Source organism: Carassius gibelio, chromosome A23 (assembly GCF_023724105.1).
Source record: "Carassius gibelio isolate Cgi1373 ecotype wild population from Czech Republic chromosome A23, carGib1.2-hapl.c, whole genome shotgun sequence".
In the NCBI taxonomy this organism is placed as follows: domain Eukaryota; kingdom Metazoa; phylum Chordata; class Actinopteri; order Cypriniformes; family Cyprinidae; genus Carassius; species Carassius gibelio.
In genome coordinates this window covers 15,816,834-15,844,196 of record NC_068393.1, presented here as the reverse complement: position 1 = coordinate 15,844,196, position 27,363 = coordinate 15,816,834, and the positions used below count along the sequence as shown (strand labels likewise).

Genomic DNA, 27,363 nt, shown 5'->3' with positions numbered 1-27,363 from the left:
TTTGTAAAAATATATTTTTAAAAAATTTTTTAAACCTGTCATTATGTCCTGACAGTAGAATATGAGACAGATAATCTGTGAAAAAAATCAAGCTCCTCTGGCTCCTCCCAGTGGTCCTATTGCCATTTGCAGAAATACATCGCTCCCGTTAAGAAACAACCAATCAGAGCTGCGGTCCGTAACTTTGTTTGTGTTCAAAATGTAGAAAAATTTACATAATAAACGAGTACAGCATGAATCTATTTTCCAAACCGTGTTTTTGGCTTGTCCTGAATCACTAGGGTGCACCTATAATAAGTGTTTATATTCTGACTATTTAAGATTGCTTCGGGGGTACCGCGGCGGAGTAACCCAGTACCTTTGTGATTCTTCATAGACATAAACAGAGAGAAGTAGTTCCGGCTACGATGTTCTTCCGCAAGACGCAAGCAGTTCTGTTTATTAACCGCTAGAGCGTCAAAAGTTCCCTACCGCAGCTTTAAGTCCTGAACAATACATTAGAATGACATTTTATTTTTTTTCATTTAGTTTAATTTAATGCTTTTTTCCCCAAATACATTTGTCATCATTTTACTATCATGATACATCCTGAGTGCTAAGGTAAACTACACTATTTTTCATTTTTCAGACCTTCGAGTAGGTTTAAAAAATGTAGAAATTTGCAAAACATTGAATAAAGAATTCAATCAAATGAGTAACCAGACATGTAATTTGAAAGTAATACTAGGTATTATCATACAAAACAGGACAACAAACAATACTTTTGTACTGTAAGGTAAACATGGAGAATGTAACATATTTTGCAATGAATTCTAAACAGTAGAGAGATGCCATTGTTGTTATGGAAAGAAAGAAAATAAATCATTGTGTAATTCTACCTGATCTTAGTTTTTGAATGAGGCCATTGTTAGTGAGATCATTGTTTTATGTGTGAAAAAGTGTGCTTATTGGTTGACAAGCTTTGCTGTCAAGTCTTATAAAATAATGTGTTGATTTGAGACATATTTGCAGTGTTATGTTAGTTTTATTGCATTTTGAATGTGAAATGTACTGCTGTGAGAAATTTATTGAGTCCTAGCATTTGCTGAAAAATACCAGTTTAAATTAAAAAAAGTATTGATTGAAATCGACCTATATCTACTTTCCGTCACGACCACAGTCTGCAAAGGGGTAAATGAATAGCTTGAAGCCTTTTCTTCTGTGACCTTGTGTTTTGTGTAAAGTGTATTGTAAGATTATAGTTGCTGATTTTTCTCTTTCTAATTCTTGGAACATATGATCACATGTCTCATCTGACAAGCTCATCTTTCCCTGCTTTATCAGAAATTGTTTAAAGTGAGGTACAAAAGATAAAGTTTTAGAGAAGAAAACAAATAATCTCTATTCAGGACAAAGATGGGTGGAGTGCTAGAGGTGAATGAAGGGAGATCAGATGCTGCAGCAGGACGGTCCAGGAGGAGGCCACCTGCTTAAAAAGACAAAGAATCTCAGCAGAAAAAAAAGGACAGCACAGATGATGCTGTGTAAACTATTCTCCTGATTAGTGAAATATTGTAGTATAGATATTCTCACTAGCACAATCATCAAGTGGGTGAGTTCATATATTTATGTATACTGTGTAAATATTTTTTTACAATTCATTACTTAAAAGTGCTTTGTGGTGGTATTCATTGAAGGTTTTTATCTTCCTTCAGCAATGCCAAATAGTTTTGGATATTTACATTTACAGAAATAATAATTATTTCTGTTTCTATATTTAGTAATTTCTCCTATTAGACTTCCTATTAAAAAAAGAAAGAAAGAAGAATGAGCAACAAGGTATGCCATTTCCTTTGCATCTATATTATATTATATTATATTATATTATATTATATTATATTATATTATATTATATTATATTATATTATATTATATTATATTATATTATATTATATTATATTATATTATTCCAAGGTATTTGCAACCTGTGTGATTCTTGCAACAAGTAAGTTTTATTATGAAAGTTGAAGTTGGTCAAATCAATTATAATTGGTATTTGTTTAAGAGGGAAAAAAAAGTACAAAAACTCCTGTCTCTGTCTGTCAATGTTTTCAGGTACACTCATCTCACTGTCTACTCAGAGTAGGTGTATTCTTCTACATTAAACCTACACTGAGTTACTTTTTTGGTGCTCTTGATGTTGAAGGATAAAATACAGATATATATATATATATTAAATTTTTTTACCAGCATTATAAACAGTTTTGGAAGATGGTTTTATGAGGTACTTTTAATTTAATTTAATACTGAGCAAAAAAATAAATAATAATAATTACACTTTAAATCTGGCAAGTCTTGTCAACATATTCTGAGAGTCTCACTTAATTTTACTCTTCCTTCTGTATCTGTTTATATATATCAGGTTGTATAACCAAGTGGTTTGACCGTGATGACCCAAGTGGAAATGGAGACTACGAGCTGTTGGCTGACCTTCTCAATACAAACCCTAGAGAAATATGTCCGAGTCCAATCGCAATTGAGGCTCAGACCATCTCCGGTCAACAAGCATCTCAAACAGGAAACATCTTTCAAGTGTACGTTTTTTTCAGGACATGTGCTTCTGCTGATATTCTGATCCGAGTTTTACAGTATATGTTATCTTGTGTTTTCTAAAGATATAATCCGACAAGTGGGTTTGCTTGTGTAAACGCAAACCAAACAGGAGTGCTTTGTGCTGATTATAAGGTGCGCTTCACCTGCCCAGAGGACTGGTGTTCAAGTGAGTGACATTTACTGTACATTTACATACAAAACTCGAGCTGATTGTGAAAATCAGACTGAAATACTTTAATTTGAGAAGGTGACTACTAAGATCAGTATCATCAAATTGTCTAAACTTCTTGTTCCCCTTCAATTATATAAACTTGTGCACAAAATGTATACAAAGTTATCAAAGCACAAAATTCACTTGTAAATAATTTTAAGTATTCTTTTCTACAATAGAAATCATTGTGATCTTTTGTTGGTCTTGTATGAGTTTATTATATTTTCTCAGCTGGTTGTCTTCTATTAGAATGTAGGACACCCTGGTTTGACCGAGATAATCCCAGTGGACTAGGAGACTATGAGACGCTGTCGTTGACCCTGATAAAATACCCACTACAGGCCTGCGCTGAGCCCATCGCCATTGAGGTCACAACCATTAGTGGGACCCCTGTATTGCCAACTGGAAACAATTTTCAAGTGTATGACTAACAATTCTAATTCCAATTCTTTGCATATTAAATTGCATTTATTCAGAAATAATGTTAACAGAAGCATTCTGTTTCTGCAGATATGATCCAACACAGGGCTTTTCTTGTGTGAATGCACAACAGAATGGAGGGTGTCAGGACTACAAAGTCCGTTTCACATGTCCAGCGAGTTTTTGCCAACCAAGTATGTATATTTATTCCATCTACTTTATACTGTATATATATTTGTACATATACATTTTTGTGGCATAACAAAAAAATTATTCAACAGAGTGTGTAACCAGGTGGTTTAATTCTGATAACCCTAATACAAATGGAGGGGACTCTGAACTCTTGACTGTCCTCCTTGGTATGTACCCTGGAGTAATATGTCCGAATCCACTTGGAATTGAGGCTCAGACCCTCTCAGGCCAGCCAGCATCTCAAACTGGAAACGTCTTTCAAGTGTGAGTCTTATCAAAATGTAACATTTTCAGTATGTCAAGAAAAGATCTTGAATTATGTTTGCTTATGGTGTTTTCTGTAGATATAATCCAACAACTGGGGTTTCTTGCTTAAATGCGAATCAAGGAGGAGGGGTTTGTGCTGATTATAAAGTGCGCTTCACCTGCCCAGAGGATTGGTGTTCAAGTGAGTGGATCTGAGATCATGAAAACAGATTGAATTTACTGTTTAATATGATGTGACTTTTATAAAGTTGTGGGAAGGAGGGAGGACTTTTAAGTGTGATTTACTAAAAACATATCAAAGCTTTTAAATAACTGATATATAAACTAAAAATAATATATATATTTTTCAGAATAGAAATCATTGTGATATTGGTCTAACATTACACCTTAAATGAAAAGACTTTTACTTAGTTGGCCATTCTTTGTTAGAATGTAGGACACCCTGGTTTGACCGAGATAATCCCAGTGGACTAGGAGACTATGAGACGCTGTCTTTACTCCTGATAAGATACCCACTACAGGTCTGCACTCAGCCCATCGCCATTGAGGTCACAACCCTTAGTGGGACCCCTGCACTGCCACCTGGAAACAATTTTCAAGTGTATGGGATAATATATTCTCCATGTAAAATGTCTCCAAATAAATGCTTTTATTTCTTAATGTGATGTCAGATAGACAGTTGGGGGTTCAGTGCCTCAGTCATGATTTTGCCAGCCCGAGACTCGAACCTACAACCTTAGGGTTAAGAGTCAAACTCTCTAATTATTAGGCCACGACTTCCCATAAATGTTATTAATGTCATTTAGAGAATTTGGTTAATATATGTATTATCTTTATGCAGATATGACCCGTTGCAGGGCTTTGCGTGTGTGAATGGAGCCTGTCAAGACTACAGGGTCCGCTTCACATGTCCATTGAGTTTCTGCAACACGAGTATGTTTTCATAATTCTGATTTCTTTTGTTCATATTGTAAAGAACTTGGTTCATTTTGATGGTTTGTTTTAATTGTTTCTTTCCTCTGTACGATATTCAACAGCGTGTGTAACCAGGTGGTTTGATTCTGACAACCCTAATACAAATGGAGGCGATTTTGAGCTCTTGCCTGTTCTTCTGAGTGTGTACCATGGGTACATCTGTCCAAATCCAATTGGAATTGAGGCTCAGACCATCTCTGGCCAGCCAGCCTATCAAACTGGAAACATCTTTCAAGTGTGAGTCTACCAAAGGATCTTTCAAACGATATTAGCTGAAGCTTGTTTTTTAATGTTAAGGTGCTTTTGTGTGTTTTCTGAAGTTATAATCCAACATCTGGGGTTTCCTGTGTAAATGCAAATCAAGGAGGAGTGCTTTGTGCTGATTATAAGGTGCGCTTCACCTGTCCAGAGGATTGGTGTTCAAGTGAGTGCACGTGAGATCATTTAAAAGCTTTCTATTCCTAAACATCAGGTACAGATCAAGGTTTAGCTGGATTGATCTCTACTATAGGAATTGTGATCTCAAATATTGACCTTAAATGAGATGAATTTAACTCAGCTGGTTGTCTTCTGTTAGAATGTAGTACACCCTGGTTTGACCGAGATAATCCCAGTGGACCAAGAGACAATGAGATGCTGTTGTTGGCCCTAAAAAAATACCCACTACAGGCCTGCGCTCAGCCCATCGCCATTGAGGTCACAACCATTAGTGGGAGCCCTGTACTGCCTACTGCAAACAATTTTCAAGTGTAAGATTGAACAGTATTTGTAAACATATATATGCAATAAAAACAATAATTTTACAATTTTGTACGATTTGTAATGATTAACAGCCATCTGCTCTGATTCTGCAGATTTGATCCACTACAGGGCTTCGAATGCGTGAATAATGAGCTGGGAGGAGAGGTCTGTCAGGACTACAAGATCCGCTATACATGTCTGTGCAGGAACAACGTTCTCACAAACTCCTCATTAGACATTTTCACATTCCCCTAAAACTAAGCAGTTTATCATGTTAAACTAAGATAAGTGCTAGATTATATGAAATAAATAAATAAATACAATAAACATTTGCTTGCATTCCTCACCCTAGCCTCAGTCCATGGTATGGTTGTGTTGTGAAATGCTTTGTAAGAACATTGGTGTAACTAAACAATTCAGTTCAAGACTCTATTCCTATGACGATGCCTGCATACCACAAACTTAGACTTCTTGTTCATTTATATTGGCTTAATATACCAATAGAATTCAGTCTTTCAATTAATTTTCTTAAAATATATATTTTGACCCAGCAAAAAAGAAAAAGAAAAAAGGTTGAAGCCTATGAGATTATATATAGATTGGGGAAGGTTAAATCTTTTTTTTTTTTTACAAGAAATAATTTTTAGACATACCACTTAAATGTTCTTTCTCTTAAATTCTGTTAAATCTACTTATGTTTAATATCACTTCTTTTCACTGTCATGTCATTTGTATGTGCTTATAAAGAAGTAGAATCAATCACCCACAGAACTTATGCATTAGAGAGACTAGCACACAGCCATCTTTAGCATTTTGTCATTTTAGGACTTCATTTTTTTCGTAGCTCTGCATATAGCGTCCATCTCTGTTGAAGAGTAATGCACTGGTGCAGTACATACGTATTTTAGAGTGCTGCACAGTGCTAAATAGGGGCGGACTACATAAAGCAGAGCAATGTCAGTGGAATAGTGCAGTCAGTGAATCCTACTATGCATTTAAACAAGACGCACTTCATGTTTGAAACTTTTAATAACTCTTTGATCAATGTTCATTTAGCGTTTAGACTAACAAGCCTTAGTTGAATGCTCTCAAGTTTATTATTATTATTTTGTTACCAGTTTCAAGTTTTCTCTCAGTTTGTAAAAGCAACATTTTTGAATCCACATTGTTGTTTTTATTTTGCTAAAGATGAGTAGCAATTTTATTATTTATAAGGCCACTTTCCCACCTTTGTCTTTTTCACCATTTTATATGACTAAGGCTTGTTGATTTACCTTCAGTTTTTCATTGGCTCTTTCTGCGCTTTACATAGTTACACAGTAAATGTTGTTGACAAGTGACTATTATAAGAAAGACATTGAGTCATTTACTGAACCAATTTGTTCAAACAGAACATCAAGCCCTGGATCTTTGTTTGGACTGACAGAAGAGCTCAAAATGTTCTGCTATCACTTGCTCCACTCCAGGTTTCCATTTAGCCCACTGATGTCTTTAGCAATATTTTTTTTAGATTAGCAACTGCAAGAGGATGTGAATGTGAGACAATTTGACACTTCCAAAATAAATATCTAAACACACATTTAATATAAATGTCGCTCTTGCAGGTTGTATGCCAATGATGGCCATATGCTTAAGGTTGCCCACAAGCTGTTCAGTAACTTAAGTATGAATTATGAAATATGGGATGTATTGGAAACATCTCCAGCTACATTTTATGCTGTCAAAAGAAGAATACCCGTAAAAGTGACACAAAATCAACCCTTAATTTCCGTCATGATCTTTCTGCAAGGGGATAATGATTTGCTTAAAGCCTTTCCCTTGTGACCTGTTTTGTGTGTTTGTGTGTGTGTGTGTATCTGTGTGTGTTTATATTGGCAAATGTTACAATCACTGTTTCTTTCTCTTTACAATGCATGTAACATATGATCAAATGTCACATTTGACAATCTCACCTTCCCTGTTTCTTTATCAGGGAACAACTAAACAGAGGAACAAAATAGGAATTTTCCCAAAAGACAATTATGTGAGGCAGAGATGGGTGGAGTGTTGGAGGTGAATGAAAGGAGATCAGAAATTAGGACAAAGCTGACAACAAAAACGCTAGTGGAGGATGGTCTGGGAGGAGCCACCTGCTTAAAAAGAGAAAGAATTTCAGCAGAGAAAGATGATGAAGATTTTGTGTAGACACTTACAGTGCTCCTGCAATGATGGTCAAATACAGTGGTGTAGATAGCTATAGCACAATCATAAAGGTAAGACTGGGTGAGTTTATATATATATATATATATATATATATATATATATATATATATATATACACACACACACACACACACACACACACACACACATATATATATATACAATATCTACAATTATGTGAACTTTTTGAGAGTATTCAATGACTGACTTTGAATAAATGTAAAAAAGTGTCACTTACCACTTTTTTTCAATAGAATTTTAGCAATATCAATATCACTTTTTTCTTTTTTATGATTTAAAGGCACTATAGTGATTTATTTTTATTTATCTTTTATATTTTATCCTTCAGTGTTTCATAATTCTAATGTACTCAACTTCTTTGTGTTGTATACATTTGTTTTGTTCATATTGTAAAGTGGCCCTTTTTTTAATTTTAAAAACACTTTGGTGTGGTTGTTTGATTCTGACAACCATGAAACAAATGGAGGCTGCCCAGAGGATTGCTGTTCAAGTGAGTGCATGAGACAATAAAAACAGATTGAATTTATTATGTTATATGATGTGCCTTTTCTAAACAAATAATACAACTATATTAACACCAAAAAAAAAAAAAAAAAAAAAAAATAACTGGCTAGTTATGTACAAGATCATTAATCAGTGTAGAAATTTTATTCATCATAAATTTTATGAAGCTGTGGGAAGGAGAAAAGATTTCAGAGAGTTTGACTAAAGCATATCATAGAACTAAAATTATTTGTAAGGAAAATGGCCTTAATCTAGGAGGCAATGAGACTCTGTTGTTACTCCTGATAAGATACATTTCTGCACTTTTAGGGCATCGTCATTGAGGTCACAGCCGGGACTCCTGCACTGCCATCTGGAAACATTTTTGTATATGGTATCATATTTTGTTCATACAGTCGACTATGCTGTTATTTCTTAATGCTACAGTAGGCTATATCTCATAGACACAAGATGTTTAATCATTGCATGTTCTGGATCTTCAAGAACACCTTTGCTTATGAAAGCCATTTTGTAAATACAGCTAATAAATTAGTTATTTTCTGTAGATATGACCCATTAAAGGGCTTTGAGTGTGTTTATGGGACCTGTCAAGACTACAGGGTCCGCTTCACATGTCCACTGAGTTTCTGCAACACAGTAGCCTATGTTTCACAATATTAATGTATTCCATTTATTTTATTGTCTGGAGAATATAGCACAACATACGGTGGTAATAATTAAAATATTAATAATGATATATAATAATACACATGATACAGTTTTATATGTGAATTTGACTTCTTGTTTACTAGTGTTCCTGTACATAGTGTCCCGCTTTTTACTAACTCTGTTTGGCTTCCTCCAATTTCGCCGATGGACAAGGCTAGATAAGAAATTATGCTGAATAGCCCCATCGTGCTGTGGAGAATAGTTTTTTTTTTTGTGATGTGCTTAGAGAAAGAGCTAGAACTGTTCGACGTAATATCCGGTGGAATATTCCAGAGAATCCTACGCCTTTAAAATGAGACGCGCTGAAAATACACTTGAAAGCGTTGTCTGTGTCAGACAGGTGCAGTCCGTGAATGAATGTCAGTCTCGGCCATTCAAAATCACAATTCTTTTCACTGAATGTGAATTATAAACACTGTGTCGTCGGAGTTGATCAGCAGAAGCCGGTATTTGTCTGCTTTCATTTTTGAGTCGCATCTTTCTGTGCCTGACCTTGAAGGTAAGTTTGTTTCTCCGAGCGTGACATATCAGGTTTTAAAACAAGTCATTTTGAAATTTGAGACGATATGATGGGCGTTAAATTCATATAGCCTACGCAACGTAACACTTTTGTTATATTGAAAGACTTTTACTCAGTAATACCCTTAAATTTACGACTTAATGGAATAATGCTGTATTATTGCACAATAAGAATCACTGCATATTCATTCAGTGTTTTTATAATAAAACGCAGAAAAGATTTAGACACGCCTTTTTAATGCTGTACGATGCGAGGTGTACGATAGGTTAGCTCAGAAACCATGACTTGCAACTTGATATACGGAACAGCCTCATCTGACTGACTGATGCTGAGTAGCTACGCAGTTGTTAATGCAAACTAATGAATCCGAGTTTGCGCTGGTATTACGTATAGGCTACACAGCCTTTTTTTAACTGCAGAAGAAATGCGGAAGATAGGATTATTTTTAGTCATAAAATACTAGTTTTAACATATATACGAGCTAAACGTAATAATAACGTCGTTTTAGTAATAAAATGAGCGTTTCACCATACATACGGGCTAACCTTAATAAAAACGCATCAGTCCGTGTGATTTGGCTAGTAAAAACAACTTGTGAGAAAACGGTGCGTCAGAGATGGTCTTCTGTGTGTATAACAGCCTCATGTAAGAGACAGGAGAGCTCATACATCACTGTAGTAACCTATTAAACGAAGAGTTTTTGTCTTAAGTTCATTTGATAGCTTGTTACTGATTAATCAAAGCTATGTAATCGTCCTTTATAAAAAAGAAAAAGGCTAGCCTGGTAATACCAACTCTGCTATTTCGCATTGCTTCTTCAAATTAGTGATGGGGTTGTTCTTGAACGATTCGTTCATTTAGAAGAATCTTGAATGTGACTCGGGAAGAACGAGTCGTCTCGGAATGATTCGTTCAATTGCGCATGCGCAAAATTATTTATAGGTTCTGTATTGGAATTAGTCTAGTAGTTCACCTGTTTCGGGTTTTTCATCACGTGACAGACCCATACACTTTATCCTATGCAGTCTGAGCCGGAAAGATACTATAAAAATAATAATAAAAATAAATAATAATAATAATAATAACCAACTGGTTGATTAATCACAGTAGATTAAAACAATTTATTATTATTATTGTGAAACGTTGCGATCTGATATGCAAATAAGGCATTATCAAGTTTAAATTGTTTTATTTTGAATATCCTTTTTTTGTCACATAAATCAGATTATAAAAACCTGGCTCAGTGCATCAGAAAGAAAATAATTTAAAGAAAATGGCCTAGAAATAAGCCATGTGTTGTATTTGAAATTTTCTGATCCACAAGGATAAAGTTTAATGGAGTAAAAAATGCTTGAATGTGTATTTTGGATGTTTTCTTTAGACTAGTCTGAAAGTAAAAGAAAAGTAAAACAGCTCCAGTCCATTTTAAAATGGAAAAACAATGGTTGTAGTGTTTTGCTTTAAGTTGTAAGGTTGGTCTTTAAGACTAGACCATACACTTAAGCACTAAAACAAAACAAAAACACCATGTTAATTACTGTGGTGTGCCTTTGTGGGCTGGTCAACCTGTAAGGCAGTGCTTGAAAGCACAGATTACACCCTGTTATGTGCTGTACATGATATTATGTTGTTCTTATCTTCATTTGGTAAAGCTGACTTTCTTATTTGATTTAATTTCAGTGCTGTTTGACGTGGAGAAATCTGTTGACCATCATGATGCTCCTGACTCCCACATCTGGTATGCAAATAAGTACTATATGCAAAGCAGAATATAGCAAGAAAATGTCTGTTTATTTTTAGTATTGTTTCAATGAGTGCCACTAACCATGTTCTTACATTCAAAAATCTTTGACAGGGTTTGGGATGGTGGGCACAAGATTGAAACTATGTGAAGCTGTAGATAAACAAACAAGTGTGGATTTAGAGGCTCGTTTTGACTGTTTATCCATCACCAAATAAACTTTTAAGAAATTGATTAAATACATTTACATGCAAACTTATGACAAAGTAGTTTTTATATATAACAGGATAGTTGTTTTTTAACAATTGGCTCATATATCTGTTAACTGGAATATATGGGCCCTAGCTTTTATGACTATGGTGGTGTTTGTCCCATAGTTGCTTAGACTAGTTGCCAAATAAGTTCTGGGTTTTAACTGTTACCAGGTTACACTGAGGTTCAGTTACACAACTTGAGTTATGCCTTTCTATATGTACAGTATTATACAGTGTTCTAGAAACAGATAAATGTTAATCCTGTCAACCCGGCTTCTGTCACATGGAGCAGAGGAACTAGACATGCAAAAAGACCTGTGGTAATGATTATTATGGGTCTTCAGGCGAAATATGGTTGCAATGTTCTTTGATGTTCCTGTTAGTTGATAACACTCCCACAACAAAGGAAATACTGCCCTTTCATCATCTCATCCTTCATTGTACTTTGAACTAAATTCTAGTTATTTCTCTAGTAGTGCTGGGTAATAATACCAAAAAAAAAAGATCACAATAAAATGTTTTATATCAGTCAGTTACCACAATAAATTTCAAATAGTTATTTCTTTCAAGTTTAAAGGCAAATTTCTTCTCCATATGTGAAAGTTGTAGAAAACAGACTGTTAATTTTAGATTGAAATTACTCCTAAGAACATGACAAACATTTCACATTTTTGACTTCTGTACACTTTTCCAGTAAGTTTTTCTTAGAAAAATACACATTTAAATAAGGAAATTAATTTCTTAGCTTCTGCATGTTATAATACTGTATTTCCTGCCTTTGATGAATGTTGTTAAGCACAGTTTGCAGTGCAGGCTGCAATATTATTATTATTATTATTATAATTATTATTATTATTTGTTTCTTAGAAATGCACATTCAACAGTACCTTGAGTTGATAGTAGAAGTAGCTTGAGGATGCAGATGTATTATTCTGACTAGGGGTGTGCCCGAATCCAAATACCATATTCGGAAAGGCACAGATAATGATTTAAATAAGAATAATGGATAACAAATAATTCTGCCGAATAATATTCGGCTGAGGCTGGAACAGTCACTCCTTGTGTTTGCTGGATAACAGGTGATCCAGGGGATCAGTGCAATATTTTGCATAAACCTCTAAAGTCCCTATGCAATAAGGAGTCTGTGAAGTGAAAGAATTGAAACTTTATGAATGAAATGATCACAAATCAAGCAACTGCACTTCTGTTGCCTCTCCGTGCTTCTCTCAGAAATCATAGCTTGGCAAAAACGAAAACAAAATATCCATAGATATGTATAGGTAGACTCCTCATTCGACCGCTCCAAGCATGTTCACCGTTTTGGAACAGTCTATACGTTGTCACTCACAATATAAATCAATTTCAAGATGTAACAACATTGAGTTTCAAGATGCAACAACATTGCACAACATCTGGTTGTAAAAACAGCCTAAATTTGAATTCCAGAAGAAACTGGAAACTTTACAGGTAAAAACGTGTTGGTTTGTATTTTTAATATCTATTAACTGAACATTACAGGTTTTTAAACTAAAGTACCTTTTAAATGCTTTGTCTTGTTGTATTGTGTTAGTTTAGCAAAACAATCTTCTAAAGTTTACTGAAGATATTTATTATTCAGCCATGCGTATAACTACAGTTTACCGTTTCATCTCGACTTTTCATGGACCATCTTTGATATTCCAATATGGCAGACAGCTTATGTATAGCGGCCAATAGAAACAGTCACTAATAAAGAATCTACCTATAAATATCTATGCCAATACCAACTAAAATACTACATCATTAATCATCCTATTATTTGTGTATATTTAAAGTTGAATGATTTAAAGCTGCAGTCCGCAACTTTTTTTTTTTGTTAAAAATGATCGGAAATCAATATTTGAACAAGTACTTAACCAGCCAGTATTCAAACACCCTACTTTAGCCCAATTCATTACGTTAAGCTTATAATAATGTTTTCTAATTTGAGTGATACGGGTAGATTTTTGGCGGGAAATTCTAGCATGCTGCTGCGTCAATAAGAAGTAGCGGATCGTTTATAGCCTTTTTTCACAGCAGCTGGAATAATGAATTTGATCATTTTGATGGTGGATTGTAATCCAGAAAGTACTATGTGTTTATGAAATGCATGTGAATAAAATTAAATTATATTCCAGTTTCAAATGTGCTTCTGATTACAGATAGTCTGGAATTACACAAGATCAGTATTTTAAAGACAACCAGTTCAAAGGGAGAATCATTTTCTTTTTGGGTAAAATAATTTCTTAATATGAAATTTGAATGGTATGAGAAATCTACACACTGATACACACTATACAGATATTCACACAATGCTGATGTTGTTAACATTAAGAATTTGAGAATAAAGTTTAACAATTATTATAATTTGCATGGTTTGATGTGATATGAACTAATCGATTGCTAGATTAAATAACCATTGGTAGCGCAATTTATTGTAATGCTTTTTTTCTCAGTTGTTGCTTGTTCAGATGACAATATCTGGTGAAAATTCTCATTTGGGTCATATATTCTAAGATGTAGGCTAGAATCTGTTTTTGCGAAGTACAGTAACTATCCACACCGGTGCGGTGACTGATTGTCCGCCACACATACTCTTAAAAAATTTGATTAATCTGCGCTGGAGCACAACCCACGCAAGGGAGATAATTCCACACACAGCTGCAATCCCAAGTTTTCAAACAGGTGGTGACAAAGAGGCAAAATTTACGGACTGCAGCTTTAAACCTTGTATATATGATACACAAATGAATGGAATAAGCACAGCATGATCACCAATCAAACAGCCATCCTCTTGGCAATCAAACTTGCCATCTCTCAAAAACCAAACCAGCTCTCTTTTGTATTTTAGAACATTAAATAGGGCAAAATGTTGAAACACAAATATTTTTCCATACTCTGAACTCTTTTTCCCATTTAAATGAAATTCCTTACTTTTCCAAACTACGCAGGAATCGGTGAGCCAAGGGAAGTTTGTTATTTTACATAAAATTCTAATATTACAATGCACTAATGAGTGTCTGAAGTAAATAAGTGTTAACTCTATGAATTAAATAAGCACAAATAAAATACCAGTGTTGCAGTTGCCTTTTTCCATGCATTTCATGGAAATTACTAAAATCTGAAAATGTGGGCTCAGAGGAAGTGAGTGTTTAGGATGCCATTTTGGACAGGGCCACAGATATAAATAATTTTGTGATTGTTAAAGATACAGATACAAATACTGGCTCCACTGCACACCCCTAATTCTCACCGTTTGAGTTTCATTCAAATTAACCACTGGGCTTTCATAGTAGCATACATTTAGATCAAAATTTCTGAAAAACACAGTGTTTTTGCTGTTTGTCAGCATTGTTTCATCTCACTATAAGCTAGTTTAAATCACTCATTTATATTCTTGGCTGAAGTCAAGCGCTTCACACTGGATCTCACAGTGCTGTTTAGTGTCGCCTGACTGAGCATCAGTAGGGATGCACCGAAATGAAAATTCTTGGCCGAAGCCGAAAAAAAATTAAACATTGGGTTGAAGACTGAATACAGAATACCGATCACGGTTTTTCACATTTTCACCCTATGTAGGCCTATTTTGCCTTTTTTTATTATTGCATTAGTTAAATTGGCAAAATGTGCTTTTTACTGTTTTGCCCTGCTTTTTCTAATAAAAAATCAATTACAAAACAACCATTTAAAAAACACTAAATAGTTTTTTTTACATTCTAGCAGACATTATACCAACAAAGCACAATTTAACTTAAAATGTATAAGTTTAAGTTAATAAGTTTTGAGACTGGCATGTAGTTTTTTTTACTGTACAAATAAAGGGAGCTTGCTGAGCAGAAGAGGATTCTTTTAAAACATTAGAATACATTACAGATCCCAATTTGAACACTACAGTATGTGGGAATGTTAGGATAAATGTATTTATAAAGCTGTTGTAGGGTAATTATTATCATAGTTATTTATGAATGCCGATGGATTTGTTGCCTTTTCTCTGCTTTTATTTTGGCAGAAACCCACAGGAAGATCTCAGTACAGATTTATAAATTATTTATAACAGCATGCAGATTTATAAATTATTCTCAATACGAATTTGGGAAGATGTTTGTCGCATGTATCACATTGTCACAAGCGCCTTTAAAAAAATCATAAAAAAAGTTACAGAATAACTTGCGAGTAATAAGTTCAGCACAGACTTTCCTCGGGCTTTGGACTTTAAACCCTAGCACCGCAAGCTTGTGCAACGCTGTCAGAATACATGCATTTTGTGTTTGCATTAGAAAACATTACATTCTGCTGTTTATTTACTAATCATTTGAGGTAATTTCGTGATTTCAATTATCATACAGTAACCTAACAACACGCATTAGCCACCTCTTCTTCTCATCGGAGATGTGATGCAGCACAAAACAGTCTTTCGCTGTCGATGCTTCTCGCTTGTAAGGATACTTTGCGTCTTTCTCTGATGGTCTTAAATACGTTCACTCTGCCGACATGTTTGCTGCATTAGTGCTTGCCTCTATTTGATCACGTTAGTCATTGTTAGATACATATTATTCAGCCTTTTCACTTATATTATTTCGGTAGCCGAATATTCGGTGCATCCCTACTTATCAGCAAGTAAACACAACTCTAGTGGGCTCATGCTGTTCTGCCATTTGAACTTTGAGCCAAGTCTATAAATGCTCTGTGTGTGCCGCGCTTCAAATTAGTCATGCTTTTTGTTCAGCTTTTTGTGCATAAACATTAAATCAAACATTTATCAAACTCTTGATCATTTTATCGAGGAAAATTATATCATAATAATTAACGTTAATGATCAATGGCCCAGCTCTGTTCTCTAGGAAAAATTTTGTTTGAGGTTTACTACGATCTATCTATTGTTTTCTAAAGCCAAGTTCACACTACACAACTTTAAATGTCGGCAGATCACTGTGTTGTTCAGACAACATGACTTGCTGTCTTTCTTGAAGTCATTGTAGTGTTAAATGATCCGCAACAGGGGTCACACACTACAAGAGCTGAAAACAACTCTGTTAACAAATGACTCTATGCGGTCTCCAAACCACGTTTTGTCATGTAAACACATATGAGAAGTTGAACTGGAATGATGCGAAACAAGAAGACTTGGAAATTGGGCTTAAATCATGTTTAAAATCTTGTAGTGTGATCTTGGCTTAAGGGTTAGTAAACAGAAAGCTCCATATATTGATAATGATTGATGGTTTTTTAAACAATTTGACAGTGGCCCAAGCAAACACAATACATACCTAGTAATTCTGATTTTTTTCTTTTATGCCAAAAATCATTAGGATATTAAGTAAAGATCATGTTCCATGAAGATATTATGTAAATTTCCTACCGGAAATATCAAAACTTAAATTTTGATTAGTAATATGCATCGCTAGTAATTAATATGAACAACTTTAAAGGTGATTTTCTCAGTATTTTGATTTTTTTTCACCCTCAGATTCCAGATTTTCAAATAGTTATATCTCTGCCAAATATTGTCCGATCCCAATAAACCATACATAAATAGAAAGCTTATTTATTCAGCTTTCTTAAAATTATAATAGGTCTATTCACTACTGTTTAAAGGTTTGGGTCGGTAAGTTTCTTATGGCCAACAAGGTAAAGTAAACAGTAAAATTGTGAGTTAACATCTCTTTTAATATATTTTAAGATGGTAAAACTGAATTTGCAGTAGTCATTGAATCCCTGCTGGATAATATTTTTTTTTTTTTTACTAATCCCAGACATTTCAGTGGTAGTGTGTGCTTTCACTACCAATATAATCCATATATGGCTGCTTGCTTCAAGCAGTTTTATTGATTTAAGAGTATTATTCTCAACAAAAAAATCAGATATGCTGTAATAAACCTTATAGACTTTATAAGAAACATTTAAAATGAGAGATCTAATTGCCTCAAAGTACAAAGAACATTAAGCTCTATGGTAAATTCTGTATGTTGGCATGTGCTGTGTCTCATTGACTGTTTTCTTTCAGATGAAGAGTCGCTTGAAATCAACTGGCTTTGGAATCACATCAAGTTCAGGTTACAAAACACAATAGTAGGAACCCTTCCTTAAAGGTGGAGTGTGTACTTTTTTAGACTTAAGAATACTCCCAGTTTAATATGCAGAGACAGTTAGAAGTAAACTATTCACTGGTTGAGTCCCCCTAAAAGTGTAAACACTCTGGTTTTATGGCACTATCACAACATTGCTCTGTTGGTTTGAGCAGTCTGGCATAGCAACATTGGCTCAATGAATGGTGTGGGTTTGGGGCAGAGCTAGCTATTTTGCTGACCAGTGGCAAAAGGGGGAGTGTTCGATCACCAATGACACAAATTACACACTTCACCTTTAAACCTTTTTGATGTTTTTTAGTTTTTTGTATTTTTTTGTATTTTTTTTTGTATTACTGAACTTAAAAGTTTTACACTTAATGACACATGTGCATGTGTTCTTGCATGCTTCTCTTACCTAGAAAATCAGCACATGCCAAAGAAAAATGCAGGGATTGTCATGCATAGGTATTTGTGTTTTTTGTTATAATACACTATATGGACAAAAAATTGGGATCCACCTCTTAATTAATGAATTCAAATCAAGCACTTAGCCATGCTGTCTGTATTTAGAAACCTTTGGCTCATTCTGAAGAGCTCAGTGAATTCCATGATATTATGCCACTTTTGCAACCAGTCAGTTCATGAAATTTCATCCATACTAGATGTCCCACAATCAGCTGTAAGTGGTATTGTTGGAAAGTGTAAGCATTTAGGAACAGCAGAAACTCAGCCATGAAGCAGAATTGAAGTCACGGAACAGGCCAGGGTCATTGAGTGATGAGGATGCCAGGAGAATGTTTTTACCAAAAATGTTTTTTAGACCTTTTCTATTCCAGCATGACTGTACACCAGTGCACAAAGCCCATAAAGAGATGATAAAATGAGTTTGGTGCAGAAGAAGTTGACTGGCCTGCACTGAGCACTGACCTCAGCCCCATTAAACAACTTTAGGATGTACTGGAATGAAGATTGTGAGCTAAGTCTTTTCGGCCAACATCAGTGTCTGACCTCACAAATGCTCTACTGGATGAATGGGCAAGAATTCCCACAGAAACACTCAAAAATCTTATGGAAAGCCTTCCCAGAAGAGTGAAAGCCATTATAGCTGCAAAGGGGAGACCAACTCCATATCAATGTCTATTTATTTGGATGTTTGTATTTATGTATTTAGGTTGGGTGTCTCAAAACTTTTGTCCATAAAGTGTATCTGCCAATGGGGGATTTGATTCTCTACTAACATCCCAATAAAGATATTTTGAAGACCTATTGCATAGTGAATCAAATGTGACCTATGATTATGTGAATTTCTCTAGCAAAACACACATTCAACCACTTGAGATGTTCATTTCGATTTTATGCCCACTGATTTGCTCCAACACAAAGACTTCTTTGTGTGACTTCATTGAAAATCACTGCAGCGTTCCAGTGGCAAAACAGTCTTGACCACACATAAGGAAAAGCACTTGAATTTTAGCAAGTCTTTCTTGCTTATTTATCTGTTTTGAGTGTATTAACTGTTGAAAATATTTTAATTTCATAGCACAATGTGAATCTCAATGCACACATTTTGCTATCATCTGTATAGTATAGCATTCTCAGTAGCTCTTTTGGAACAAATTACTGTATCAGTGCTTGGATACAGTAAAAACTGGAGATTTAAATGGTTGATTAGGGAATGATTTATGAGAATGCTCCTTCAGGATATGAATCTGCAGTTCACCGTATGATTGCCAGTTGTCACGGGTGTGAGTAAGTGTAACTTCTTGTACAAAGACAGACATCTCATTGTAGATGGTGATGTCCACCATTTTTAATAACTCCTCAATCAAATGTTTGACTGAATGAAATCTGTCTTTCTTAAATATTGGCCTTGAGCTACAAATGTCTGCCATGTGAACATGTGAGCTTTAGTTTGTCCGATTAGAGGGCTGATGACTTTAGATCAATGTGATGTTTTAATTGTAAATGAGTAATGAATTTAGTAATGTTCTCTCACCAAACATATTTATAATTTCTAATGAAAATGTGTCATTTGATGTGGTAATAGTGCCTTGTGCTTTTGGTGTACAGAGGGATGAGCAGACATTTGTAATCACATTGTTTTGATCATATCTAATAAGTGAGCAAGAGTTGCATTCTGGTGGTAAGTGTATATTTTTTTAATTACCTCCTCAGCATGTCTTTTGTAAAAATTTGATTACCCTTTTTTAAATGTTTTTAATTGCTACAATGATTCTTAATTTTTACTTTTTTCCCCGCAAAATTACACTTTGTAAAATTATTTTAACTTTTAATTAAGTTGAATATTTTTTATATTTAAGGGCATATCATGCTTAAAGAAAATCTCATCTTTTCTTGACATAGTTTTACATAAATTAATTCTGTATAGTTTTATTATTAACATAATGTAATGTTTTTGTGCAGAGGTTTTTTTTTTCGTTTTTTTTTTTTCGACATGGCTTTCAACACTTTCTGAAATAAGTGAGAGAATCATTGGGGGTCATTTATTTCATATATTTAAATTACTATGTTTTAGAGAAATTTAGTGAATAATTACAAACATCACATGTTTAGACTATGGAGGAATTTGCACTTTAAAGTTAATTAACAGATATTTTAACGTTTAACTAGCTGACTTTGGTGGAGTCCAGACACTCCTTTAATACATTTTTATGTAACTGAGAACTCTCCAAACCATGCACTGCCAAATGGAACTGTTGTGTAATTGCTCATGTTTCTTTTTGGTAGCCTTTTTCCAGGACGCTAACAAACTGCTCCTAAACGAACAGGCTAACTGGGTGCATCTAAAGGAGTTTGCCCGTAAAAATGCGGCCAATGCTCTTTCTGTTGCCAACATGGTCATGGGCATGGCCTCAATCCTCTGCAGTCTCAATGGGTATGCATTCATGCTTTTGATTTGTACTGCACAGAGAAAACCATACACCTACAAAAATAAAAATTCATGAAGTAAATGTTGTGTTATACAGTAGAAAAAAGGAATTTCAAAGTGAAGTTTTTTTTTTTTTACTTCTGTCTTGTACTTTATGTCCCTGCCACCATTGTTACTCGCAGCCATCATCATGCTGCGTGCTGGCTGGTTCTGATCGGTTACCTGCTGGATTTGGCAGATGGAGCGGTTGCTAGGCGACTAAATGCGTGTTCTGCACTGGGTGAGTACTTTTGAGTGCCTTTCAATACAAATGAGTGGGGCCAGGGTTGAGTCTTGTTGCTGTAGATATCTTTAGATGCTTTCATCCACAGTCCCCTTACAGAGTACCACTTAAAATAAAAATGAAGGGAAGGAATAAATGATCCGTTATCCTTTATATCAGGGGTGTCATATTCTATTCCTGGAGGGCCGGAGCCCTGCAGAGTTTAGTTCCAACCCACATATCATGTAGTTTTGAAAGAAGCCTGAAGGACTTGATTAGTTGGATCAGGTCTATTTAATTAGTATTGAATCTAAACTATGCAGGGCTGTTGCCCTCCAGGAATCGATTTCAACACCCTTGCTTAATTTATTGGATTAATAATCCAAATATAAACATAAAACAATTGGCAAATTGTTGTGAAAAGCAGTTTGGAATTAGAATTGAAATGTTGTTGATTGTTGATCACCATGCAGTGCATTTCTCCAGGGCCACAGTGCTTTACAACTCCAGACTAAAAGACAAACACAGATTAAATCAGTTTAAATAAACGACAAAAAAATTCTAATAAAAAATACAAAGAATTAAAATGAAGTAAGACTCAAATAATAACGGGATAAGGACCGATAATATTACACAGAATCACAGGACTATGAAAAATGTGTGCAAACAAGTACAAAAAAACAGAACAAACAATTTAAAATCCATGTCTATAAAGCTAAGACGATCTACAGCAGTACAAGAATACCAACAGAAATAAATAATAAAGGGGCAAGCAAGACAGAAGTTTAAGTAACAGAAATGTAGAATAATGATTACAACAGATTCACAATGCAATACAATAACAATAAAAGTAAAAAATAAAAAGTGCGCAAGTGCAAAGTTGAGGTGAAGACTTTGCTTTGATCAATTATTTGTAAAAGAAAATGTTTAGCCCACTGCTATAGAATAAAAAAATTATAAATAAATGCTGATTTATTTATATTAGTGCAACATCTAAAATTATATTAGTTAATATATATTTATTTATTAATTTTGAGTAAAAAAAATACAGTAAAATAAAAATAAACAAAACAAGCAGGCTTTCTCTTCCAAACCTCACAACCTTGCCAGCTCTGTAGTAAAAGTCAAGTGGCTTGTGTGCAGGTGGTCACGTCCACTCAGCTGCCTGAAATAGCTTCGCCATGCCCTCACAATGCCAGGTCACTTGTACTCTAGAGCTGCATACTGTTGCCCTTTGTTCTGCATCTGATCTCACTGATGGGTGTTGTTTTGCTTCCAGTCCCCTTCCTTTTTTGTCAATTGAACAGTTTGTTTGTGATGAAGCAGCCTAATTCAGGGGATCATGTTCTGATTGTCTGTTTAATCTCGATGAGTTTGACCCCCAGCATGTCTGACATTGCTCAAATTGTTGACCACAGGATTGAAATTCCAGCCTGTTTGTTTGGACCATGTCCTGATGAAAACGTCCCACCGTCCCAACCTGATGAAAACACTTCAACCACACTAATGACACAGCAACTCCTGAATGTTGTTTGTAGATTATGATAAGAAGCTATTTTGGACTGGCATGAAGATTTCTTCTGTTTCTCTTTACAGACTGTATTAATGGCTTAAAGCTTTAAATTGGTCTAGTTCAGTATGTTAATAATGATGGGATAAATGGTTGATTAGCAATTAGCATCACAAAGTAACTGTCAGCAGCGTGTGACTCCTTTCTGTCAGTCATCACTTCTTAAGTTACTTGCTAGGAAGTCATCTAAAAACTGATAAGTCAGCATGATGTCACCCAATCATGAAAGATTTAAATTATTCAAGTTCTAAACCTGTATGAGGCAAAAAAAAGATATTTTGCGGAATGTGGGTAACCAAACAGATGGGACACGTTGACTTTCCCATTATAAAAAAAAAAAAAAAAAAACTGTTTGGTTGCCCACATTCTTTAAAATGTTTTCTTTTGTTTTTGGTAAATCAAAGATTTTTCGGTTTTGGGTTAGCTTGTGATGGTCGTGCAGGGATGAGGTGAGGCAAGGATCTAAATGCAAGCAGTTTAATTTAATAACCAAAAAAAAAGCCATAAGCATAAGAATGAAATAATACGTCTCTTTGCACACCATCATTCAAACACTCTCCATTTATGACCATGCAGAGTGTGTGTGTCAATCACGTTAGAGGGTAACCCAGTGGCATTTGAGTTCATCCTCTCATGGGCCAAGCACACAGAGCTGTCTTGTGGCGTGTGTTATGAAATATCTCTTCACCTGAGAAAGAAGGTCTCTGTGTGACATGAGAGGCCAGGGTTAGTTGTAAAGAAGTGGAATTATTTCTGCTATGCATAATTTCTATGGCCAAAATGGAGCAATCAGAATCAGTGAATTCCAGCACTTTCTGTAGTTTAGGCCCTCCACACCCAATGGTGCATCTTCTCCCACTAGGGCAAAAGAACAGAGGGCACTGTGCATTTTCACCACCCTGAGTGGTGAAACACAAATATCAGCCTTCTTAGTTAGATATGGCAGCTTGGGCATGCTTAAAACATGCTATACAAATAGGATGTGAATCCTTATCCAATATCCATAGACTGCACATGCAAGGAGGAGAATTATCACTGACACCTGTCATCATCCAGTCACAGGCCCCTCATACACATGATCAGTATGCGTTAAGTAAAATCACAAATTGTGAACATACTGTAACTGATCGAGGAAAGCTAAAGACAAAGTGGAATTCTCTGCCAGCTGGTCGTTCCCGCTTCACAATGAGCGGGACTCACGTTGATGCCAGTAACCATCACCATCATAGTTTTTTGATTTTCACAAATCTGTTTTGGCGAATGCAAACAACGTTATTATTTTTTCCATGACTCCAACATCCAGCTGCGCAATAAAATAATAATCTACCTGAGGGAAGACATGATCAATAAGGGAAGTCGTCTTTTAACTATTGTAATGTTAAATAGAGGAAAACATAGTCACTTAATTTTCTATGAAAAACCATGATTGTCCTGTGTTTTCCCTTTTGTAAAGTTGGCAATCCTAGTGTCAGTATCAAAAATGTGTTTTTTTTGTTGTTGTTTTTATTGTACTGCAGGTGCAAAGTTGGATGATTTTGCTGATTTTACAACATTTGGAATAGCAACATCTCTTATATTAAGGACACCCAGTCTTTTGGATAACATCATGTGCATGTTGTATGTGCTGTCTGTTTTTACTCGTCTCTGCTTCTTCTCTAGTGGTGAGGAACTTGAACCATACTTGTTTTCAATACACACAGACACACACATAAATATATTTATACAAATAAAATTGAAATTTTCGCTGGCACAGTATATACAAATATCTGTGTGTGTGTGTGTGTGTGTGTGTGTGTGTACGTATATATATATATATATATATATATATATAGAGTAGCACAGCTGTTTGTAACTGTGTGTAAAAAATTTCTGCAGGAGTCCCATTCATGTATCGTGGCCTACCATGCATCTACTCCTCTGCCATCCTGGTGTGTGTTTCTCTGCTTACTGGAGGAAATATGACAGTACTGAGAATCCTAGCATTGGCCATGATTCTCTTCATGGTCAGTCAGAACTTCTACCCTCATGACAGAGTACTGGAGTCTCAGGCCTGGAAGAAGGGGGTCTACATTGGAGGTACAGTCAGTAACCAGTACAAAGCAGATATGGAAGTTCATTGGCCCTATCATACACCCAGGCGGTTATTAGTTATAGTTTCAGCCCGACACAGTTCTCATTTTCTTGCGCCACGTTGTTTAAATAGCAAATGCATTTTTGCCCATTTATGCACCCATGGGCATGCTAGTCTAAAAAAGAGATGCGTTCAGGCCCATTGTTGACAAGTTGCTATTTTCAGTTCCTGAAAATAGACTGCGCAATAGACCAATTCAAACCTGGTCTAACGTCTTGCGCAATATTTTTTCATTATAATTTAAAGAGCACATTAGTAATATACGCCTATACCCGGGTATACAACACACGTACACTTTGCTTATTACATACACACACACAAACATTAAAAAAACCTGCCATGGTGCAAACACGACTCTGAGATTCACGTTACACCCAAAAAACTCATTTAGACCATGGTCAGTGTGTGCCATGGCCGCGGGAAGTGGGGGTGCTGGGGGTGCTGCAGCACCCCCTAGGGACGAGAGGGAGATAAAAAAAAATGTAGGCCTATTAAAATATTTTGCAAAATTTATAAATTCCTTATGAATATTTTTGAAAATAATTTTGACACACGCAGTCTATTACGTATATTTTGGATTTTAATTTCATATTTTGAGGCCTAATCAACACAGGTTCGGAAGTTACGTTGTCAACGTCAGGCAGGCAGGTTTGGTCGCCGAGTAACGAGGTTTCCCGCTCTTTCCATGCAGAATACATTCATCTTTATATAATACAGCGCACCTCGACATTTGTACACCTGTAACCAGGGCATCCCGCCTGCATGTAGCTCAGGTACGAGCATTGTGCTGCCGCGCTTGTAACATTTATTTTTTTGGCAACAAGTGTGGGATCAGCTTTGACTAGCCAAGCAATTGTAAGTAGTATACTATAGTATTTTTGGAAGGTGGTGGGGATGGAGAGTATTATTTCGTTCGTGTGTTCTTTGCGTAATGGTTGTGGAGAACTGTAACGTTTAAATTGGAGATTATTTCCTTGTGGTTTGTGTAGGTTTGAGATGGAGACAGAAAGCTTTATACTGTGCGTGTGTTTTTTGCGTAATGGATGTGGAGAACTGTTCAATAAACAAATTGCTTAAATAGTCAGAGATTATTTCCTTGTGGTGTGCGTAAAAAGATTTTGTTAATAGAGTTGCGTGTGACATAAACGTGCAGTGACTCAAGCCAGCTGACCAAATCGATTGCATTGTTTTAGCGTTATTGTGAAGTTTGATTAATATAATGTTTTGTTGTAATATTTGTTGTATCTAAATAAGTTGCATGTATGTATAGGCTATCTGAAATTGTAATGAAAGTAATTATTTCGTTTTCTTTCGATTATTAAACTATTATTTCTGATTCTGCTTCAGATTAATAAGGCATTGCGCATATCTGAGAACTGATGTCTGTGTGTTTCAGACCCTGTGCACTGAAGTGTATATGACAATAAAGTAGTAAATCTCAATGTATTTATTTTTAAAATGTATTTTAAATAGGCCTATAGGCTCATAGGTTTAAAAAAAAAAAAAAAAAAAAAAAAAAAAAAATTCACAGCACCCCCTGTTCTAAATTACTTCCCGCGGCCCTGGTGTGTGCTGACCATTTTCCCATTGTTAAACTAGCAAAAGTGGATTTTGATGACGCCCTGAGTGCACTTGCGCCATGCGCTTTAGACAATGTGCTTAGATTGTTAAAATAAGGCCCCGACACTATTTTGTCTAATAAATGAATAAACATAACACTAAAAAAAAAATTCAGTCTTTTAAAATTCTGAATGTGATTTCATGCACAACACTATAAAGTACAGTATGAAAAATTTTAGTAGTGTTAAGTATTCATGCTTTATTAGATTATAGATCTATTATAGATGAATTGAGAGTTAATTGCAAAAAAATAGGGAAATTAGCATGTAAATTGAAATGATTACCCATATTTACTGAATAACTACATTAACCTTTTTTCCTCTCTTTTTTTAGGAGTTGTCATGGTGTTTTGCTCCTCCTTCCCTCCAGCATGTGTTTACTACTTGTTATGGTCAGTTTCCTACATACTGTTTCCAACAACCCTATGGAGCAGCAAAGTGTAAAGGGGTGAAGGCCTATGAGGCTCACAGGTCACAGAATCCCCTTCTTCTTCCTGCAAAGGACCATCAAATTACTGCAGCATTGCAAAAAACAAAAAAAAAAAACAAAAAAAAAACAATTTAGAAACTTGTAAAACTATTTTTAAATAATTTTTGTTTTGAGGTGATTAACTTCATGAAATCAACATGATCTAAGGAAGCATACGGACATCTTGATTGCTGCTTTTGTTTCATCGCTAAGGATGAGAAATGTTCTTTACCTCTGCTTCACACATATTGTCATGTTTGAATGGCATGTTGACAGAGAAATTGTAGGTGGTCTCGGATACAGTTAGTGTGGTGTTTGTTGCACAGTTCTGCCTAAATGAATCAAATCTGAAAAGGCAAGAAGCAGAGATGAGATAGTCAAATTTGCTGTGGAATTTACACTTGTAGAATTACTGCTTTTTGGTTGTTTAAGTAACTGAAAGATCCGAATCAACTCCCATTAATTATCAGAATTTCAGCTTAATTATTAAGAAAAATGCACATAAGGGAATTTTATGCAAATGATCGGTGTAATTTCATGTAAAAACACTACAGTATGATTGAAGTAGTGGCTATCATCATATACTGTAGTTTATCTATTGCGTGGTTAATATGTGACTTAAATTACTTTGTGTCCCATATGATTTTATGTGGGCCTTCAAAACAAATGCCTCGTTACAACATGAAAAAAAAATGGGTTGATTTAGTTGTAATAAATGAGTTTATCTGTACCATTTAACCTCTGTTTTAAGGGGTTCTGTTTCCTGACTCGGTTATCAGTAATTGCTTGTGTTTAGCGAGTGATTTTCCATTGAATTTGCTATGTACTGTTCATGAGTTCAGTGGGAAGTTGATACCCTGCAACATAACAGTATTGAGGCATTATTTTGTGTTTTGTGCACCACTTGTGGTTACTTTTTATTAAAATTTAGTGGTGTCGAGAAAAAAATGTGTTTGTGGTTTTTAGGTCAACCACCAAAGGATGTGGC

The 27,363-nt window shown here is 35.2% G+C and overlaps 2 protein-coding genes and 1 long non-coding RNA gene across 7 annotated transcripts; all 3 read left to right on the top strand.

Annotated features, from left to right (window-relative positions):
* The first annotated feature begins 3,313 nt into the window (after positions 1-3,313).
* LOC127944237 (uncharacterized) lies at positions 3,314-3,848 on the top strand. Its single transcript, XR_008150307.1, has 3 exons — positions 3,314-3,417; positions 3,505-3,679; positions 3,760-3,848. It is a non-coding gene; the product is annotated as an uncharacterized LOC127944237 (long non-coding RNA).
* Positions 3,849-3,910: 62 nt separating this feature from the next.
* Positions 3,911-5,653, top strand: LOC127944333 (uncharacterized). The gene is made up of 8 exons (XM_052540212.1): positions 3,911-3,915; positions 4,038-4,054; positions 4,112-4,283; positions 4,524-4,615; positions 4,720-4,894; positions 4,978-5,081; positions 5,235-5,406; positions 5,512-5,653. The coding sequence occupies exons 1-8, from the start codon at positions 3,911-3,913 to the stop codon at positions 5,651-5,653; spliced, it is 879 nt and encodes a 292-aa protein (XP_052396172.1).
* A 3,451-nt stretch (positions 5,654-9,104) lies between these two features.
* LOC127944232 (transmembrane protein 269) lies at positions 9,105-27,323 on the top strand. 5 transcript variants are annotated; one of them, XM_052540101.1, is made up of 8 exons: positions 9,105-9,332; positions 11,034-11,091; positions 17,371-17,419; positions 20,183-20,330; positions 20,507-20,604; positions 23,674-23,817; positions 24,032-24,232; positions 26,241-27,323. In XM_052540101.1, the coding sequence occupies exons 3-8, from the start codon at positions 17,371-17,373 to the stop codon at positions 26,348-26,350; spliced, it is 750 nt and encodes a 249-aa protein (XP_052396061.1). In that variant the 5' UTR covers positions 9,105-9,332; positions 11,034-11,091; the 3' UTR covers positions 26,351-27,323. The 5 variants fall into 5 exon arrangements, with proteins under 5 accessions (XP_052396061.1, XP_052396057.1, XP_052396062.1 ...); XM_052540097.1 differs by having other exon boundaries at positions 11,209-17,419; XM_052540102.1 differs by lacking the exon at positions 17,371-17,419.
* The last annotated feature ends 40 nt before the right edge of the window (positions 27,324-27,363 follow it).

Bases quoted from the DNA above. Each gene is read 5' to 3' on its own strand.
- LOC127944333 (XM_052540212.1), top strand. The intron at 4,895-4,977 runs GTGAGTCTACCA...TGTTTTCTGAAG, and splicing joins ACTGGAAACATCTTTCAAGT to TTATAATCCAACATCTGGGG. The intron at 5,082-5,234 runs GTGAGTGCACGT...GTCTTCTGTTAG, and splicing joins TCCAGAGGATTGGTGTTCAA to AATGTAGTACACCCTGGTTT.
- LOC127944232 (XM_052540097.1), top strand. From the start codon at position 17,338: ATGTGCTGTGTCTCATTGACTGTTTTCTTTCAGATGAAGAGTCGCTTG. The intron at 17,420-20,182 runs GTTACAAAACAC...TCTTTTTGGTAG, and splicing joins TGGAATCACATCAAGTTCAG to CCTTTTTCCAGGACGCTAAC. The intron at 20,331-20,506 runs GTATGCATTCAT...TGTTACTCGCAG, and splicing joins ATCCTCTGCAGTCTCAATGG to CCATCATCATGCTGCGTGCT.